General features: G+C 36.3%; 1 protein-coding gene across 1 annotated transcript; it reads right to left on the bottom strand.

Moving 5' to 3' along the window:
• Window positions 1–6,746: 6,746 nt before the first annotated feature.
• LOC107621717 (uncharacterized) lies at window positions 6,747–7,542 on the bottom strand. The gene is made up of 3 exons (XM_016323729.3): window positions 7,147–7,542; window positions 6,950–7,026; window positions 6,747–6,807 (listed from the first exon to the last, which is right to left on the bottom strand). The coding sequence occupies exons 1-3, from the start codon at window positions 7,540–7,542 to the stop codon at window positions 6,747–6,749; spliced, it is 534 nt and encodes a 177-aa protein (XP_016179215.1).
• Window positions 7,543–14,200: the final 6,658 nt, after the last annotated feature.

The following is a 14,200-nucleotide window of genomic DNA, read 5'->3' as shown; positions in this document are numbered from 1 at the left end:
GAGTTTACATTACTTACCCTTCTTCTTCTTCAAACCAACCCCAATTAGATGACATCCTTCGCCTTCTCCAAGAGGAACAGGAATATCAAAAGAAACAAGACACTTATATGGCTACCTTGACCGAAGCTATTTTCCATATGTCTCTACTTTCCAACCATAACCAAAGCCCCTCCCAACCTTCAAGCTCAAATGTGATTCCCTCTCAACTACTACCCAACCCCAAAGGTAGCCTCAATGCTATCACTTTAAGGTCCAGCAGTACATTAAAAGAGAGGATTCTGATAGATTCAAGTGTGAAAGAGGCTACTCATAAAGAAAATATGCTTGAACTAGAGGATGTTAAAGAAGAAGAAACACAAGAGGTTGTTGAGGAAGAGAGATCAAGCTAGAGCTAGAGGTTCCAAAGATGAAGATGTTTTAGAAGAGCCTATCCCAATTCTATTTCCAACCTTGGCAAAGAAGGCAAATAAACGATTGGAGTTGGATCCTAAGATGGTGGACATCTTCAAGAAGGTTAAGGTAACAATTCCGCTTTTTGATTCAACTTGCCAAGTTTCTAAATATGCTAAACTTTTAAAGGATTTATGCATTAACAAGGAAATGATCAATATTTGAATACCATTCCTTGGGCAAGTTCTATTTCGGGTTTGATGGGTGATATTCTTGAAAAATGTGGGGATCCTGGACCTTATTTAGTCTCTTGCACTATAGGTGGTGTTCAATTTGTTAATTGTATGTGTGACCTTGGTGCATGCATAAGTATTATGCCTCTTTCTGTTTATGATGAATTAAACCTTCCGCCATTGAAAAAGTCGACGGCACGTTTTATATTAGCGGATAAGAGCAAAATTTATGTTGTTGGTATTGCTGAGGATGTTTTGGTGAGCATCAAAAGATTGACTTTCTGGTTAATTTTTATATCCTTAAGATGCCTCCAAATGACTCCAGAATACATTCATCTATCTTGTTAGGAAGGCCATTCTTGAAGACCTCTCGATTTAAACTTGATGCCTTCTCGGGTACCTATTCATTTGAGATTGACGGAAGAGTCGTGAGCTTTAACTTAGATGAAGCTATGAAGCATCTTCTAGAGGATCATTCTATTTTTTAGTGTGACATTATTGATGAAGTTATGGCCAAGGTTCACAATGGGGCCTTTGATGAGATGAAAACACTTTGCTAATGATTATGATGAAGACACTTTGCCACCTCCAATGTTGCTGGATAATAATGTGCCAAGTCATGAGTTAAGTGAGGTGTTGAAACCTCTACCTCCCCATCTTAAGTATGCCTTTCTTGATGACAATCAAAAGCTCCTGGTGATAATTGCAAAGGAGCTCACCTCCCAACAAGAGGAAAAAATGCTTAAAGTGTTGAGAAAGAATAAGAAGGCTATAGGGTGGAGTTTAGCGAACATTGTGGGTATAAGCCCGCACACTTGTGAGCACCATATCTTCCTAGAAGACGGAGCCAAACCCGTCCTTCAACCCCAAAAGAGGTTATAAAAAAGGAGGTCACTCGGCCTTTGGAGGCCGATATCATCTATCTGATTTCGGATAGCGAATAGGTTAGCCCCGTGCAAGTTGTGCCCAAAAATTGAGTGTTACCATGGTCAAGACCGAGAGTGGAGAGTCATGGAAACTAGAGTGCGAACTTCATGGAGAGTTTGCATTGATTACCATCGATTGAATGTAGCATCCCAGAAGGATCACTATCCACTCCCATTCATGATCAAATGCTTTACTGGTTGTCAGGTAAATCACACTACTATTTCCTAGATGATTACACTGGTTATTTTCAAATTCATATAGCTCCTGAAGATCAGAAAAAGACTACTTTTACATGTCCCTTTAGAAAGTATGCATACAAGAGGATGCCATTTGGCTTATGTAATGCACCTATGACATTCCAAAGGTGCATGACTAGCATCTTTTCTAATTTTCTTGAGCATTGTATGGAGATTTTCATGGATGACTTTAATGTGTATAGAGACTCATTTGATCTTTGCTTGGATAATTTTGCTAAAGTGTTAGAAAGATGTGCTGGTTCAAATCTTGTACTCAATTTTGAAAAATGCCATTTTATGGTGAAACAAGGTATTGTCCTAGGCCACATTATTTCTAGCAATGGTATATCTGTTGATCCTGCTAAAGTTGAGGTTATTTTTGGGTTATCTTACCCCTCTTCTACGAGGAAAGTCCGTGTGTTTCTTGGTCATGCAGGTTTTTATCAGTGTTTTATCAATAGCTTTAGTAAAGTTGCTTTACCTCTTTCTTTCTTGCTTCAAAAAGACATAGAGTTTGATTTCAATGATGCTTGCAAGGAAGTATTTGACACATTGAAGGATGCCTTGACTAAAGCTTGCATAGTGCGAGGGCCAAATTGGAGTAGCCCATTCGAGATCATGTGTGATGCATCTAACCATGCATTGGGGGCCACGCTTGCACAATGTGATGGTAAGGATCTTTATGTTATAGCCTATGCTTCTAAGACTCTGGATAGTGCACAATCAAATTATACTACCACCGAAAAAGAGTTATTAGCCATTGTTTTTGCTTTAGATAAATTTAGGGCATACTTACTTGGTTCTAAGGTGGTAGTATATTCGGATCATGCGGCTTTGAAATATCTTTTGGCAAAGAAAGAATCTAAACCTAGATTGATCCGATGGATATTACTCTTGCAAGAGTTTGATTTAGAAATCAAGAATAGGAGTGGGTCACAAAATTTAGTGGTGGACCACTTGAGCTGCCTTGAACACTTGGAGTTTGATTCCACCCATCTGAATGATGCTTTTCCTTTAGACACCTTGCAAGCAATTTCTCAAGTTACTCTATCGTTTGCATCAATTACCAATTACTTAGTAGGCCATACCTTCCCTCCACATTTTTCTAAGCACCAAAGGGACAAGCTAAAATGCGAGTCCAAATATTATATATGAGATGACCCTTACTTGTGGAGATGTAGGAAAAGAAAGTGCTTAGGAGATGTGTGGCTCAATCCGAATTCCAGTCTATATTAGAGGAGTGCCACTATTCTGAAAGTGGTCGCCCTCAAAGAACAGCAAGAAAGGTATTAGACTGTGAAAGTTGGTGGCCAACCCTGTTTAAAGATGCAAAACTCTTTTGCAACTCTTGCCATCAATGCCAAAGATTTGGTAATATATCCAAGAAGGATGAAATGCCTCAGCAACCTATGTTGTTTTGTGAGATTTTTTATGTTTGGGGCATTTATTTCATGGGTCCATTCCCAAATTCAAAATGGTTTTCTGTATATTTTGTTATTCATGGATTATGTTTCTAAATGGGTGGAAGTAATTCCAACTTGCACTGATGATACTAACATTGTTGTCTCTTTTGTGAGAAATCACCTTATTTTCCGTTTTGGATCGCCACGAGTAATCGTGAGCGATCAAGGTTCACATTTTTGTAACAAAAGAATGGCAACATTATTACAGAAGTACGAAATTATTCACAAGGTGGCCAATACCTACCATTCCCAAACCAATGGTCAAACCAAGGTTTCTAACCAAGAGATTAAGGAAATTTTGGAGAAGATAGTGAATCTTCATAAGAGGTGTAACATCCCGTCCAGCAAAATACCTTGCTTAAGTCAGGGTATTTCTACTAGAAAGAACATTACGTAACCTTTTCTAATATTAACTACTTAATTATCAAGCCTTTGTATCGAGTTCGCGTTTCAGTTTTAAGAAAATGCCAGAAAATTGTTGTTTTTTTTTTTCATTAAATTCATAATTCAAACATTCACAAATAATAATAATCATATAAATATTATTGATAATAATTCTTATATAAAAGAGACCAAATAAAACTCAAATACAATATACTAAACCTACCCCTCTATGTAAAATAAAATCTCAAAGGACAAGAGTGAGGGAACTCTATGAAAGCAATTAAAACCATAAAGAAAGCCTACTGATCGCTCGCAGCTTCAAATTGCGTCTTCAAACCTGTCGCTGAAAGGATGGAAAATTTGGGGGTGAGAACCAAACCACATGTTCTCAGTAGAGGTAGAGAATGCCGTGAAAGTAAAGAATAAAACGCAAATAGTTAATTTCACTCAAAAGTATTTAAAAGAAAAACTGTTTTCATTTGCAGTGATCTTTACTCGCCGTGTCAACCTTTTATTTTGAAAACCAACCGCATAACATTCAAAAATCCAAATCTTATAAAGCATCAGTTAATTATCCAAAATTCTAAATCCATATTTTCCTTTATAAAAATCTTAAAAGTTTTCCTTGACCGTATGAATGACTAATCTGTTCCAAGCATAGGTTCATTAAGTCTATGCTGAACCAGCTCAATTCAAACACAATCCAATCACGGCCTCAGGTCCAAGCAATTCAACCAGCACCCAATTCACCACATTCTAGCCAATCAGTTACAAACACAAGTAATGAGGTTCAAACACAATCAAGAGCAATTATATCAAGTATAGCAATTAGCAGTTAACAGAATTATTCACTTAGGCAAACCAATTACAATATACACACCCAAACAATGTCACATAGATGCATATGATGCATGCCTGTCCTACTGACCATGAGCTCACGCGTTGGTTATGTTGCCAGACCCGACTCGGATAAGCGGGATTAGACCACCATCCTTATTCGTAGGTTCCATAGACAAGCGGGAATTAAACCACCATCCTTGTCCGGAACTCGCAAGCAGGATTAAACCACCGTCCTTGCCTCCACAGTAAGCGGGATTAAACCACCATCCTTACTGGGTACATAAAATAATATACAAGCGGGATCACACCACCGTCCTTGCTGAACAATTTATCAATACGTGAGCGGGATAAAACCACCGTCCTCACTGCAGGCGGGACAAAACCACCATCCTTGCATAATGGTTTACGCACTGAGCAAGCGGGACTAGACCCACGCCCCTACCAACAATCTCATAAACCAAATATTCTTTTCTTAAAAGAATTATTGAAGTTATTATTATTAAATAAGCCTTGAATATTTATTTTGATTAAGTCCTTATATTTTTTATAAAAATTTGGACATAATCTCCTTTAAAAATAGGACTTATCCACCCTTACGGGTTCCTTCTTTCTCAACAGTTCATCAGCCTCTTTCAGCATTTGCCACAGCAATATATTCTCAAAAATATTTGATAATAGAAAATCTATTTCTTAAATTCCATATCCAAAATAATTACCAACACAACTTGGCAGCCTGATTTCCATTTTGTTTTGTAAAATATCAAATGAATTTGGAATTGCGCAAACTTTATATCCATGCGACCGTCTCGGATTAAGCTTTCTATTAAATCAAAAATCATAATTTTTCGCTGACTATAGCTTCAGGAATATAAGCAAAACCGTGACTGTTCTGCAGTATTTTAAAACCAGAAGACAACAGCACCATACAACATTTGAAATTTCATATAAAATCCAAATTAAATCTAACTACCTTCAAAATTAATGTGGTTAAACATAACTCATCCAAATTTCTTTCTCAATTGGTTCCAGGGTCATACCATTTTTAATGAAGGAGTTACGTAGCTTGGAAGTTAGGTAATTTTCTGCAGAATTCTGTTTTACAAATCATTGAACACAACCTCTTCCAAGTCCCATAACTCACTTATTAAAACATAGAAAATCCTGAAATTTAAATCACATATACTAAACATACTTAATTTTCACCTCCAATTGGTTACATCTCAATATCTATCCAGGATCAAAAGTTATAAACTCCCAAATTTACTAATTTAAGGAAACAGAATCTGGCTTTTTCTGCATAATGCATCATCCTTCAAAAATTCATATCTTTAAAACTACAAGTCCAATTGTTCTGAAATTTTACGTCATTAAAATAATAGGAATAAAGTTTTATTTAAAATTAGTTCCATTTCAAAATTCAAACTGCAGAATTTCCAATAGAGGAATCAAGTTGCTGCTGCGTTAAACGTTCTGCAGAAAAACCAGTTTTTACATCCATGATTCAAAAATTCACCATAAATCATAAACTTAGTGAAAAAGTCTCAAATTCAGCAGTCCAGTTCCCTATATCCCCAAGCTCAATCCGGACTTGGTCCCACGCAATTCCGATAATCACAGACATAGTTATAGTTTTTCAAAGTTTCTGGCTTCCTTTAAAAATAATGCAGAAAATTAAGTTTTACATTTTAACTTCGAAAAATCATAACTAGTTCTATAATTAATTCAAACTTCTCAAAATTGAGTCCCAACAACAACTTTTATTATACTTTACTCAGCCTTTGCTCTTATATCATTTCGATTATCGTTTAATAACTGATTCACTTCCAAAGTCACCTTTTAATTTCAAAAATCAGTTTTTCAGCAATCTATTTAGTATTCAAAATCCAACCCTTCAAAACCCCTCAAAAATAATTCCAAATCAACCACCAACCAAGTTCATTAACATTACAATATACCAAATAACAATTCAATGGCAACAAATCCAACATAACCCATTAAAATTCAGAAATTCTCAGCAATTAGTCATCAAGCAATTCCCAATCCACATAATCAATCAATATCACAAATCAACAGTTCCAAATCACAATCACAACCATTCCAATCACAATTTCAGCCACAATTCAATAATTACATAATCAATTAATTACTCACAGCTATTAAATCTATTTGCAGTTATTCAATAAACCTTGTAGGCATTCTTAAATTGAAATCGTTTTAAACCCCCTACCTCGATGTCGCAATCGCATAGTTTAACGCAACAATCCCTGCTTAGTCTAAATTGGCAACTGCAGCAGCGATTTCAACGCAACCGAGACGGCGGCAGCAGCATCAATTCTGGTTACGCTCGCAGCAATGGCAATTTCGGCAATTTCAGCATAACACCATAATACTAAAACAGAGATATTGGCTATCGTAATTAAAATAAGAACATAATAGAGAAACAAAATACCAAATAGAACAAGAGCAAGAGCGTTACAGGGTTAGGAATAGAGGTTCAATGTCAAAACGAAGAGGATGGTGCAGCCGCTTCTCTCCCCCGGTGACAAGTTCTAGCTGTAACGATTCCAACAACTATAGTGTACTCAGGAACATTAAAGATAGGGACAAGGTCATTCTAAAGCAACAAAAGATTCATAGACAGTGGCTCCGGTAACTAGGAAACAACGAACTCACCCATATGAACAGCAGCAACCAACGTCTCCGGCGACGGCGGCGGAAGAGGAACGACTCCTCCTCTGCTGCGTCACTCTCAATGGCAGCGGCAGCAAACCCTGATGGCAACGGGAATAGGGAGCGACAATGATGAAGGCTCGACGAAGATAGCGAGGCACGATGGTGCGGGTCAGCATCTTCTCTTCGCGTCTCACCCTCAGCGAACAGCAACGGCGATACACGAACAAGGCAAAGGGGCGTGGCTCGACGGCAGCTCCTTCCTCTCCTCCGTGGGTCACGTTCGCCTCTCCCTTTCTTCTCTGCGACAGCAGCTCGGCAGCGGCGCCAAGCTCCATAGCGTTGTTCCTCCCCCTCTCTTCTTCTCCCTCGTCCTCTGTCTCCCTTCCTGTTCTCCATTTTCCCCCATCTTCCCTCTTTCCCCTTCCTTTCTTTTCCCTTTCTATTTTCCCCCCTCGAGCTCCCCTGTTTCCTTTCTTTTCCATTCTGTTTGTGCGTGTGTTTTGTGAATTTAGGGTAGAATTAGGTTTTTAATTAGGAATTTAAGGTTAAGGTATAATGTATATGAGTAATATAACAACCTTTACAAAATATTTGAGATAGAATAACAATTTAAGATTCAAATATAATACCATAAAAATTACTTCATAAAAATTACTTTCAAAATGTATAAGATTTTATTTATCAGCATATCAATGAGCTCAAACAATTATTTTTAATTTAAATTATAAAATAAACATATTAATCATATTTTTATAAAATACAGTTTAAACTCAATACTAATTAGTTAAATTAAATGATATAACGTTTTATTATTTTTCTATCACCGAAACTTTAATTTCAATTTACAAAATATCTAATTATAATAAAATTACTTAAACTTAAAGTATTTATAAAAATTTATTTAATCATTCCTAATAAATTAATCTCTAAAAGTTCAAACTAATAAAATAAACCATAATTCATTCATATTAGAGATTACCTAAATTAAATTATATAATACTTTCATTACTAAATTTTATTTCCAAAGCATTTGAAATAACCAATTATAAAAATTACATAAGAATATTAATCAACTTAAACTCCAAATATTAATAAAACTAATTTAATTACTATTAATTACTTAATTTATAAAATAAGATATCAAATTAATAAAATAAATCGTAACTCTTTTTTTTTTCAGGATAATAGTTACTTAAATTAAATTATACAATTCTTTTTTTTATTTTTCAATTACTAAAATTATACAAAATATTCCATTATAATTAGATTACTTAAAAATATTAATTGATTCGAAATAAAACTATCTCCGAATCTATTTAATTATTTCTAACAAAATAATTTCTAAAATTATAAAGTTTAAACTTAATAAGATAAAAAAATAATTTATTTATAATTAGATTTTTAAAAATGCGGGATGTTACAAGAGGGATTGGAGTTCTAGACTCGGTGATGCTTTATGGGCTTACTGGACGGCCTATAAAACACCAATAGGCATGAGTCCATTCCTGTTAGTCTATGGGAAAGCATGTCACCTTCTGGTAGAAGTTGAGCACAAGGCATATATTGGACCGTAAAAGATGCAATTTGGATTTGGGAAAGGCCGGAGTTGAAAGGAACACGCAATTGGAAGAAATGGAGTGTTTAAGGTTCAAAGAATATGAAAACTCAAGGCTTTACAAGAAAAGAGTTTAGATTTGGTGACCAAGTGCTACTATACAACTCAAGGCTGAGATTCATGCCCAGAAAGTTGAGGTCAAGATAGGAAGGCCCTTATACGGTAGAGAAGGTTGAGCCTTATGCTGTCATTCACTTGAGTCATCCCTGAAGCCCTAGCTTCCTCATGGTGTCAAGCCCAAAGGCGACAAGGAGTTGGAGATCTTTCTTTTAAAGGACCCCCCAAGGAAGAAAATTGAACTTCATGACTATCCAACTTAAGAATGTTAAAGAAAAGTGCTCAGTGGGAGACACCCCACCATGGTATGATCTTTCTCGTGCATAAATTCTTTTTTTTAGTTTTCATTTCTTTGGTTGAATTTCTTGAGTTTGATTAGTGAACTTGAGTTATGAATGTCTTATGAGAATTCCAAGGTTGTTAGCTTGATTACTTGATTATTTTGGTTAGTTTGGTTAGTATAGTTATTTTTCCTATTTTGCTTGCTTAGATATTAAAATTGTCATTGTAGGTATTCCTCTACGAAAAGAAAAACGAAAGAAGTCACGCGTACACTTGCTTTACGCGTACGCGTGACACCCTGAACAGAGAGTTCAGCTAGTTGTGCCAGTACCATGCGCCTACTGTGTCTTGGGCACTGTAAGACCTAAAACTTTTGAAAAATCTTATTATGAACCGATTCCAAATTTTATTCATTTACTAGAGATTTTATTTTCATAAATTATTTCATTGAAAATAATTAAATAAGGTTCTGATAATTAAAATAGAAATGTTACTTAATTTCATAATTATTGAATATTTTTTTATATTTAAATTATAAAGTTTAGCAGTTGTAAAGGAATAATAATTTTATATGATTTAGTTGAGATTTTAGAATTTAACACTTTAATTTTTATAAACAAAGAAAATTAATTATATTATTTCTAATTCTAAATTAGAATATTTGATTAAAAGCTAATTAGCAAATTGATAATTAAATAATATCTTTAAAGTAATTTTTGGGATTAAATTAGATTTCAATTAATTACAATATCCCCAAATTTTTGTAAAATTACCCAAACCTCAATTTAGCAAAATATCCCTAATTTCAAATTGCCCCAAATCAAACCCTAACCTTAAAAATAAAACATAAAACCCTAATCCTTTTGTACCTAAGCCTAGCCGCCACTAACCCTTTCCCCTATCATACACACACACGGTAAAATGAAAGAAAAGAAAGAAATGGGAGACAGAAGAGGGAACGAAAGAACAGAGAAGAGCGGAGAGGGAGAAAGAAGGGGAAAAGGGGGAAGGAGAAATAGAGAGAGGGATCTGATAAAGTAGAGGAAGAGGAGGAGGCGCTGTAGCCTCGCCGCCACTGCTATCCCCACGCAGCCGCTGTCAGGTAGTCAATGCCGTAAAAGTGAAGAGGGAGTGAAAGCACCATCGAATAGAATGCAGAAGGGAGAAGAGTTGTGTTCTGTCAATGACGTCACGCCACCATCACGCTGCTGTTCTGTGTGAAGTAGCCACTGTCGCCTCGAGCCTCGCTGTCGTCGTCCTCGGCGCGAGCCCTTGCTATCGTTGGTGAGCTCAAATCCACTGCCGGTTTGAGCTGAAGGAGAGGCAACGTTTATAGGAGAGAGAACATGAGGTTTGTGGGAGCTCCATCACTGCCCAGCCACCGTCGCAGGAAGAACGTTCCGCCACCATTGTGCTCTGTCGCCATCGAACATGCCGCCACTAGCCACGACCATCATCGAAACAGGACAAATTCACCAATAACTCTGCTTCTTCCTTTCTTGAAAATCTGTTTTTCTTCTATTTTGTTCCACTATTCTGATTATTGTTGGTGTCTCCGCCACTTTACTCACTCGGAGGGATGCTACTACCACTAGGATGGATGCCCAGGTCTGATTTCAGTTCTTCTGCCATTGGGAGCCGACACCGGAGCCATTCCTAATGATTCTGATGTGATATCTTTTTCAATTCTAGACCATTTACATATTTTACTGTCTTTGGCATGCTTGTTTTGATTTGTATATGTCCTTGTCTGGGTTTCTTGAAGCTATTTCGGCTACTGTAATTGCAATTTGTAATAATGCGGTCGCTATAAGAGGTGTCAGAGTTGTTGTTGTTTTTTGTGGGGTTAATGCTATCGCTGCTGCCATGAGTTAAAAGAAAAAGGGAATTGTCACGGTAAGTTTATGCGAACCTGACTAATCAAGGTAGGGGATTGTTTTAAAGTTAAAATATTTTGGAGTTGAATACCTGATGTGTTTAGTGGATTAATACAAATGACATAATTTCGGTGTTTGAAATGATTTTTTTGCTGTGATTGAAGTTGTGGTTGAATTGATTATTTATTTGCCAATTTTTTTTTGAATTTCTGGCAGAAATGATTGAATATGTCAATTTTGAAAATTTCATTAAAATATGTTCTTATTGGTTCTGAATGATGGATTTAAAAATGTTAATTTGAAATGTCGGTTTTGTTGAGTTGAGATTGAAAAGAGAGGACCCGTGATGTGTGGCAAACTCCAATTTTTAGGGGAGGTGCAGCCGAAATTTTTTCTTAGAATTTGAAGAAGTTTTAGTTGTGAATTCAAAATTGATTTTGATTTGAGTAACTTTAATAAAAGAGATATGTTTTGAATGCTTTTAAAGATTATTAAAGAAAATCTGATTTTTATAATTTTGTTAACTTGTGGTTTTAAACTCATTTGGTTTCTAATAATGAGAAGATATTTGATTAACTAGCCAAAGACTTTAAAATAGTAAATTGAGAATAAATTCAATGGTTTGGGAATAGGAAAGTGAGTTTTAGATTTTTAATGAAATTGAACATAAGAGTTAAAAGGAAGAAAGTTATTTTAAAGAGTATGGTCAGAAAAGTGTGGTGTTGATTTGGAGGTAAGTTTATTGAGTTATTTGAAGGTTGTACTTGAAATTGAGATGTTATTTAGTGACAACTGGTTTTGGTTAAGGTCTGATAATGATTTCGAGGTTGGGAGATGATAATGATTAAGTATGATTGAGGTATGGTGATGATTCTGATTAATTATAGTGATGTGGAGTGATGACTGTAATTGATGATAATGGTTATGTTATCGATGACAAGATTTGTGATTAATGAGACATGATTGAGAATGATGTGGATATTGATGAATTATGATTGAAATATTCATATGGCTTATTTATTTGAATTATCTGAGACACGAGTTTTCATGGGTAGACATAGTGGCTTGCCATCACTTGCTCTAGGTTGAGATTCGATACTCTGTTGACCCTCTATCGCAAGATATGACCGGACACTTTAACTCCCCGGGTTACCCCATGGGCATGCGTAAATATATGAAATATTATGTTATTGAGCTTGGGATTTGACTCCATGGAATATCATTGAGCTTGGAGTTTGACTCCATGGAATATTATTGAGCTTGGAGTTTGACTCTATTGAATATTATATTTAACCTTGGAGTTTGACTCTATGGATATTATTTTTGAGCTTGGGGATACGTGCATAGAGGGACTGTGCAATGGTTAGCTGCTGGGACTTGTCAAGTTGGCTATATAATCGACATATAAGACTCATTAGCTGTAGGGCAAGCATACATCTTATACAGTTGTATGTTTTGCTTGAGTGTGCATTATCTTGGTTTGCCTAAATGATTAACCGTGTCTATTTGCTACTTGCAGTATCTGTGTCCTATCTGTGATTTCTTTGTTTGATTTGTATGTGTATGTTTATCTGAGAGACCCTCTTTGGTGGAGGCGTGATGAGGAGGGTTTCTGATCTGTGGTGATGGAGGTAGAAGTAGGATAAACTAAGTATTGCCTTATTATTCTAATTTATGTATTAGTTGGACAAGAAATAATAAATGTTTTCCTAAATGTTCATACGCCTTGGAGGTTGTGCACATTCCTCCTTAGCATCAAATTCAATCTTTTTGGAGGGGTTTTCATCAATTCTAGATTCCGATGGAGGTTCTGCATCTCCTAACTCTTCAACCACTTCTTCCTTTTCTTCAATAATTGTAGCTTCCTCCAATTGTTCCAATACAAAGAAACTTCCCTCATTTCTCACCGGAGTATCCAACCTCTCTTTCTTGCTATGCTCTCCCTTGGATTCTTCACATGTAGCCATGGGAGTTCCTTGAGTATTCAAGCATTAGGATGCTAACCGATTTACCACCTCGTCCAAGGCGACCGTAAATTGTTGCACGTCCCTTTTCATCTCCTCTTGCTCTTGAAGAAGAATACCAAAGATGTCATCCATTGGAGGTTGGGGTGGATGAGAGGGCTCATTGTCTTGGGGGAAAGGTTCATAGTAGGAAGGTGGTTCCTCATAGTAAGGATGTGGTGGTTCTATGTTCTCCATTTGTTCTACTTGTTGCCCAACACACTCCAATCCATTGTTCTCAAGTTGAGATTCTACAATCCCCTTCATACTCCACTCTTCGGTTGCTTTTCCACAATCATTCGTGGACATGTGGTATGAATCCCATGCATCTAACTTTTGGTGGACGGTTGCTTGAAGTCGGTCCATTGCCTCCTTAAAGGATGGACATGGATATATGGAGGATGGTAGAAGGTAGAATTCATCTTGAGGATGAAAATTTGCACACATTGGAGGTGGTTCATCTTGGTTATAATATGGAGAAGGTGGTTCTTGGAAGTATTGAGGTTGGGATGGTGGTTTCATGTACGGCTCATATGGTTGTTGAAATGGTGGATATGGATTAGGGTCATATGAAGGTGTTTGGTGAAAAGGGGCTTGTGAGTATGGTTGAGGGTTATGTTGAGGGTATGGCTCATAGGCATATGGTGGTGGTTCTTGAAAGTCACAAGGAGATTCACCATAGCCATTGGATTGGTATGCATCATAGAATGGCTCTTGTTCATAGTGCATTGGTGGAGGTTGTTGCCATGAAGAATGATCATGTGCATATGGCTCCTCCCACCTTTGATTGTCCCATCCTTGATACACATCTTCATTGTAGCCCTCATTTCCTACAACATAGTTAGAACTAAACTCATAGCCAAAGTGAGAATTCATAATGAGAAGAGAAAATAAGAAACAAAAGCTAATAAGAAAGAATGAAACAAAGTCTTAAAACTAGCAAAAACTCACAAGGAATCCAAAAAGTAAACTATTCACAATATTCACATATATACAATAACCAATAACATAACACCATTGCAATTCCCCAGCAATGGCACCATTTTGATGAATAAATTTTTGTGTGTCTAGAATTCACAATAAATTCTCGTTGCAAGTATAGTTTCTAAACCAACAATAATCCTTTCATACAAAAATTTGTTTGTCACAAGTAACAAACCCCTAAAAATAATAACCGAAGTATTCAAACCTCGGGTCGTTCTCCCTAGGAATTGCACTAA

This window comes from Arachis ipaensis, chromosome B10, assembly GCF_059453495.1.
Source record: "Arachis ipaensis isolate K30076 ecotype BB chromosome B10, ASM5945349v1, whole genome shotgun sequence".
NCBI lineage: Eukaryota > Viridiplantae > Streptophyta > Magnoliopsida > Fabales > Fabaceae > Arachis > Arachis ipaensis.
This window is presented reverse-complemented; position numbering and strand designations above follow the sequence as displayed.

Coding starts and splice junctions, on each gene's coding strand:
- LOC107621717 (XM_016323729.3), bottom strand. CDS start 7,542: ATGGAGAACAGGAAGGGAGACAGAGGACGAGGGAGAAGAAGAGAGGGG. Junction 7,027..7,146: donor GGTTGCTGCTGTTCATATGG/GTGAGTTCGTTG, acceptor GAATCGTTACAG/CTAGAACTTGTCACCGGGGG. Junction 6,808..6,949: donor GAACCTCTATTCCTAACCCT/GTAACGCTCTTG, acceptor GAGCGTAACCAG/AATTGATGCTGCTGCCGCCG.